The sequence below is a fragment of the Ruditapes philippinarum genome, unplaced genomic scaffold (assembly GCF_026571515.1).
Source record: "Ruditapes philippinarum isolate M1 unplaced genomic scaffold, ASM2657151v2 ctg2222_1_1_1_1, whole genome shotgun sequence".
Lineage (NCBI taxonomy): Eukaryota > Metazoa > Mollusca > Bivalvia > Venerida > Veneridae > Ruditapes > Ruditapes philippinarum.
Genome location: NW_026863547.1, coordinates 255,749 through 263,234, shown reverse-complemented (window position 1 = coordinate 263,234; position 7,486 = coordinate 255,749). Strand labels below are relative to the sequence as shown.

The window sequence follows — 7,486 nt, the reverse complement described above, 5'->3', positions numbered from 1 at the left end:
CAGCCTTTTTGTTTGGATTACCAACAACTTTTGGCAGCTTGTTGTAATTAGGGGCCAGATCTTTGAACCTTGACGGATTTACGTAGCTTATCCTAGATATGGTATTTTCCGTATACCGTATATCCGGTAACTTGCCCCTTGTTTTAATGACGTCATACTTGTCCGGGTGTTTGCACGTGAAGTTAACATATTCTGAAATATAATCCTGTGATATTTAATGGTACAGATTGAATTGGAAATGCATTCCGCAAAGCAAACGCCAGTTAGAAAGGCATATACAAGCGAAACTGTTAAAGGCACTCCACTGAGGTTTTTTGACAGGACGGGACTGAGATTTTTGTACCATTTGATCTAGGTCTGGCCAAGAAACTTTGGGCAAATTTTCAGATCATTCCTTCACCCTGTTTTTCAAGAATAATATTTTTTATAGTGCAGAATGACCCTAAAATGAAAAGCGTTGCAACGCCTTTCACTCAAATCGGGCTAAGAACAGCAACAAAACTCGATATTCAATTAAGTTTGAGTATGTTTCTGTATTATTCTTTTCTATGGTGGCTGATTTGGAACGCTTTTGTGCGTCGTGTTGGCGCTTGCGACAACAGGACAAAGCGTCAAACGGCGCGTTGTCGAACTTTCGTTTTGTCGTCCTGTCGCTAACGATGTACGCCAAACGGCACGCTGTCGTGCGGTGTGTTGTCGCGATGTCACATTGTTGCTCGGTTCAAACCGAAGGATTGGCTTATAAGCCAAGCGACAGGGCGACAACGCGTCGCACGAAAGCGCGCCGTTTGACGTGCTTCGCTAGAGACAGGACAACAGTGAGACAACGCGCCGTTTGGCGCTTTGTCCTGTTGTCGCTAGCGTCAAGACGAGTAGGCGATAACGATATAAGTTGCGTTGTCGCTATCGACAACGTAACGCACAATGTACCAAATCAGCCACCATACTTTTCAGAGTTTTCCAACTTAAGTGTTTCAATTGATCTATGTAAAAAATATATTATTTCTTTAGGCTCTTTGACCTCATTGGAGCTCCTTTAAAGAATTCATGCACATTACACTTTTTCGTGCTTGTGAAGATTATGGACTAGGTTGTATGCAAACCACCCATATCTTAAAATGACAAACCAAATACCGGTAGATATAAAAACGTTAGATAAAGATCAACATACTTATATTTCAAGTATGTTTCCAACAAAAACTGTCAATAATTTTTTTCGTGATGAGAGTCTAACTTGCGAACCGTATCAGAATATGGACTAAAGCAGCATATGGACGACATCAGCATATGGACTAAAGCAGCATATCGACGACATAAGCATATGAACTACATCAGCATATAGACTAAAGCAGCATATGGACGACATCATCGTAGGAATCCAAGCAGCATATGGACGACATGAGCATATAGACTAAAGCAGCATATGGACGACATCAGCTTATGGGCGACATAAGCATATGAACTACATCAGCTAATGAACCACATCGACATATGAACTACATCCACATATGGACGACATCAGCTTTTGAACTTCATCAGCATATAAACTATGTCAAGATACGGACAACCAGAGACATACATAATGTCTCTGGGACAACATTAGCATAAAGACGACATCTGGATATAAACTACAACAGTATGAGGACGACATCAACTAATGCTGTCCGTATTTTGACATAGTTCATATGGTAACGTAGTTCAAAAGTTAATTGTCATAGTTCATATGCTGACGTAGTTCAAAAGCTAATTGTCATAGTTCATATGCTGACGTAGTTCAAAAGCTTATTGTCATAGTTCATATGCTGACGTAGTTCAAAAGCTAATTGTCATAGTTCATATGCTGACGTAGTGCAAAAGCTTATTGTCATAGTTCATATGCTGACGTAGTTCAAAAGATAATTGTCATAGTTCATATGCTGACGTAGTTCAAAAGCTTATTGTCAAAGATCATATGCTGACGTAGTTCAAAAGCTTATTGTCATAGTTCATATGCTGACGTAGTGCAAAAGCTAATTGTCATAGTCCATATGCTGACGTAGTTCAAAAGCTAATTGTCATAGTTCATATGCTGACGTAGTGCAAAAGCTAATTGTCATAGTTCATATGCTGACGTACTTCTAAAGTTAATTGTCATAGTTCATATGCTGACGTAGTTCAAAAGCTTATTGACATAGTTCATATGCTAACGTAGTTCAAAAGCTAATTGTCATAGTTCATATGCTAACGTAGTTCAAAAGCTAATTGACATAGTTCATATGCTAACGTAGTTCAAAAGCTAATTGACATAGTTCATATGCTAACGTAGTTCAAAAGCTAATTGTCATAGTTCATATGCTAACGTAGTTCAAAAGCTTATTGTCATAGATCATATGCTAACGTAGTTCAAAAGCTGAATGACATACATACAATAACCTCTCTATTACACCAACAGTATTATCAATTTTTATCAATTCCTCCAACAGAAATATTTCGTAACAAAATGTCCCCTCTCTTAAAGGCCCATTTTTCCTCAAAATTTCTATTTCTCAAAAACTTGCTTCCTTTACGACACAATACTGCACATTCAGGACAACTTTCATCAGTTGTTAAACATCTTATATGCTGTAAACCTATTTTCAAAAACATTATTAAACACAAGTTTGATATTTCTAAAGAATTAAAAACAATATGGATTTCTGAGGCATACTGTACCTTCGACCTTTGACCCCAAAACAGAGGTTGTATCTTGATTTTTAAAGCAGCACGCCTCCAGATTCCTGCTTATGTTCATGAAAATTTTGAAAATGTATTCAAAAGTAAAATATTGTTAAGCTAACAGAGAAAATAATATGCACATTTCAAACGGCACTTAAAATCAATGTAAATTACCAAAAAAGATGTCAAAATACGCAAAATTAACCCTTACTGCGTGAACTAACGCAGTAGAAATATGGTGAAAATTTATGAAAAATTGGCCATCAATCACAAATAACATGGAAATTATTACTTTTATCTTTAGTATTTTTACGTTTCATAAAACCTCAATACATTTTTCTCAAGTCTTATTTTCTTGAAATATTTTGGCTCATCTGGAGGCATGCAGCTTTAAAAAAAATATAAATTTCACTTACTGGTATGCTTCATCATATCGGGGTACCTCTGTGCTTTTCGCGCAAAATTTGGGTTCCATATCAAAAATGTCTACAAAATTCATACAGAAACAGTGTTATACATAAGGCATAAAATAAAATGAGCCGCGTCACGACAAAACAAACATAGTGCGTTTGCGACCAGCATGGATCCAGACCAGCCTGCGCATCCGCGCAGTCTGATCAGGATCCTTGCTGTTCGCTTACCAACCATATTACTAGTAGAGAAACTTATAGCGAACAGCATGGATCCTGATCAGACTGCGCGGATGCGCAGGCTGGTCTGGATCCATGCTGGTCACAAACGCACTATGTTGCTTTTGTCGTGACACGGCTCAAATGTTGTTTGTGTCTCCTCTCGCTTCCTACCTATTTACAAAAAAAAAATAATAAAAATAAAAAAGTACAAAAAAATATGGAAAAAGAATCACATCAAACTGGGGTATAATATATGTATGTTGAATAAAACTTTAAAAAAATATTATTCTAAACTTTAAACTGACTTCACAATAAGTTTTGAATTCGCTATAACTGTGAAATTGGAAAAAAACATAGTTTGGATAAGAAAAAAATGTTTTATCTACATGCCAACCCTACCCAAACTGGCATCATGTATGGGTTGCGGGAAGGGAAACAAAGATAATTTTAAGACTGACCTTATATTACACTAAGTTAAAACTACATACATTATAAAACTTTTATGATTCAAACATTCATAATTTAAAGCAGCATGCCCCCAGTTTCGTGCTAATTATTACGAAAAAAATCAATAGAAAAGTCATTCGGAACATCCTCGGCTATTATCTATAATCCGAAAACTGACGGAAACGGCCGAAAATTTCCGATTGTAGAATGCGTTCGCGACCAGCATGGATCCAGACCAGCCTGCGCATCCGCGCAGTCTGATCAGGATCCATGCTGTTCGCTATTAGTTTCTCTACTTGTAACATGGTTTGTATGCGAACAGCATAGATCCTGATTAGACTGCACGAATGCGCAGGCTGGTCTGAATCTATGCTGGTCGCAAACGTATTTAATTATGTTGGTTTTGTCATGGCGCGGCTCATATAGTGATAAATACTGTGAATTCAGTCATTCATTGCATGTAACATGTAAATTACTATTGACATACACATTTTATTTATTTATTTTTTCACTTTTCATAAAACCTAAGTATATATTTTTTTCCTTTAAGGCCCATCCATAATGCTTCAGAAATTGTATGACTTATTTTCCGAAAACTTTTTATTTTTGAAACCTTTACAGTTTCAAAATCATATTCATTTGCCATTTAAATGTACACTGTACTATCATTTGCTTTTCTGGTCTGCTGGCAATCTGAACTGATATTTTGTATGGAAGTTAAAATGCTACTTTGATTTTGCTTACTTTACCGCACTTAATTGCACATTCAAATGCATTTTCTGAAATGTGATACTGTAATTTACAGATCGAGCAGCAACTATGATCTCATTTAAATGTTCCATTTTTAAAAGATATGTACTGTTCACAGTTTGTAAATTTGTATATATATAATAAGGTGACTTATAGGTCCAACGGGCCGGGTGTTTTTTGTATGTATTCTTGTAATGTATGTGAAATGATAAATGCACAATGTCACTATAATAAACAATTTACTTACTTACTTACATTCAACGCTACTGTCTTTAGTTGTTTAACATTTAATATACTCTAGTGTTTCAACATTACTAAACACACTGTTATGTTTGACCTTTCCAAAGATTAAAATAAAAATGGATTGCCTATGCATAAAATTTGCATTTTGCATTTAATGTTTTTCTTTTATGGAAGTTAAAATTCTACTTACATTCTTTTATATCTGAAGGTATGCTGCTTATATAGTACTGTTAATTTCATATTTAAATTGATGAACACAGGGAAAAATTGTAATTGAAAGAAATTGGAAGAAATTCTAATTGGAGGAAATTGTAATTGGAAGAATTCAGAACAACATATCTTTGACAATAATTTATGAAAATAAACATGCTGTCGAACAAATGTTATAAAGTGGATAATAATAATAATAATAATAATAATAATAATAATAATAATAATAATAATAATAATAACAACAACAACAACAACAACAACAACAACAACAACAATAACAATAACAATAATAATAATAATTCTAATAATGATAATGATAATGGTAATGATGATGATGATGATTATGATGATTATGATGATGATAATATAATAATAATAATAATAATAATAATAATAATAATAATAATGATAATGGTAATGGTAATGATGATGATGATGATGATGATGATGATGATGATGATGATGATGATGATAACATGCATTGTTTCTTTATTTGAAATTGAGAATTTTATAATGAACTGATAAATGATCATTGCGGAAACAATTACTTTAATTAATTAATTAATTAAAAGAAGATATAAATTTGTATATAGACGTAAATGTGACTTACCGACGCACTGGGTATTGACTGATGGTTCAAGCCGGCAGGGTGCGGGTTACCACAGCGTGTAGGGGACAATAATCGTCGACTTTTAGCGTAGATATTGTGCATGCTTCGGTAATCTAGAAGTGTGATCGTTCTCGGAAAATGATTCTTCCGCGTGTATACGTTCGTCATTCTAAAAGATCACCTGTAAACACACCTCTCCTGTAATTTCGAATTAAATATACCACAAAAGCAACGGACGATTCCAGAAATATAATAAACAGTGCTACGCCAAAGAGATTATTAACTGACGATGTTTCTAAGATGTTTCTAAGAAACGACGTTTTTTATTTTGAACAACGTCACGTTTATTACGTCATTAACGTAATAGTCTTAAACCTATTTGGGCATCCCAGTATGTCATGTCAGTCAAGACAAGTCAATTTTTATTTAGTAATCTTAATGTGAATGGGCATGTTCACAAATTCTAAAATAACAAACAATCCCATTCACCTGGGGAAAATACATGCGGGCTTTATATATAGCCATATCTTGCCAAGTGTGCATCCATTTCGCTCGATTGAACCAAGTGTGGAACCATTTCGCTTGATTGAACCAAGTGTGCAACCACTTCGCTTCATTGAACCAAGTGCGCAATGTCAACGCCCTGCACCTTGAATAGGCCTAGTTATAGAAAAACATATTTTACTGACGATTTTGTAATTTTCCTTCATTTAATTAAAAGGTCAGTAATGATGGATTTGCACATTGAACCTAACTATACCAGAATTTATCGATAATCTAAAATGTTTATTTACTAGATGTATCTTGAGTGTAGTACAAATTTAGAAACATTATTTCATTTACTTTAATTTTATAATAATTCATTATCATATAATTGATAATTTTAATATTACATTAAGCTTTTACATGTAGCTAGCTTAGTGCATGCAATTTCCTTTGATGTTTTTGTTTGTTTTATGTGCTACCTTAATTAAGTTCATTTACATCTTTTAATAATTTTTTAATAATGTATATATACTGTAGATGTAAACTTTTACTAATTTAATGTTTTATTCTCACTTTACTGCATGTACATGTATTATATTATAAATAAATTTTATATATTCTTCTCAAATCTTATTACTTTTATTCATGCCTAAGATACTAGCATTAAATGTATTTTACTTTTCAGATTTGTTACGTGTAAGTTAATATGTTTTATGTCTATATTATTGTCGGTAATTAGCTTATTAGCTAATATTTCTTGAAATTTGCTTCTTATATGCTGTAACTGTCAATCCTAGGGTAACATAAAACATAAGTACTACTTAATTTTATAATTATTTTTATCACACACCCGTGCCGATTTTGCGACTCCGTAAATATATTACTGAATTTATTGCACTCGTTGAATAAAATAATATTATGCTCGCCAGAGGCTCCCATAATATAATTTTATTCAACTCGTGCAATAAATTGCACTCGTTGAATAAAATAATATTATGCTCGCCAGAGGCTCCCATAATATAATTTTATTCAACTCGTGCAATAAATTCAATATTGAACTTAAACTCATTCAATATCCTCTATTTATCACACACCCGTGCCGATTTTGCGACTCCGTAAATATGGTATTGCACGGCCGTGCATATATTTTGACGTGACGTCATTAGCGTTATACAAACATAGTGTAAAAACGCGCTAAATGTTAGCGTTATACTATAGACGCGTCAATGAAAAATGACTTTTACTTCACTTTTAACGGTCTTTATTTTGGGTATGTGATAAATAGAATATTAAATTCGTGTAAGTTCATTACTGAATTTATTGCACTCGTTGAATAAAATAATATTATGCTCGCCAGAGGCTCGCATAATATAATTTTATTCAACTCGTGCAATAAATTCAGTATTGAACT

At 33.7% G+C, this 7,486-nt stretch overlaps 1 protein-coding gene across 1 annotated transcript; it reads right to left on the bottom strand.

Moving 5' to 3' along the window:
* Positions 1–5,901, bottom strand: LOC132722448 (uncharacterized; the record flags this gene model as incomplete). Its single annotated transcript, XM_060706956.1, is given in 3 exon segments — positions 1–192; positions 3,111–3,180; positions 5,590–5,901. Coding segments are annotated over 3 exon segments (430 nt in total), but the record flags the coding sequence as incomplete, so codon positions are not given.
* Positions 5,902–7,486: the final 1,585 nt, after the last annotated feature.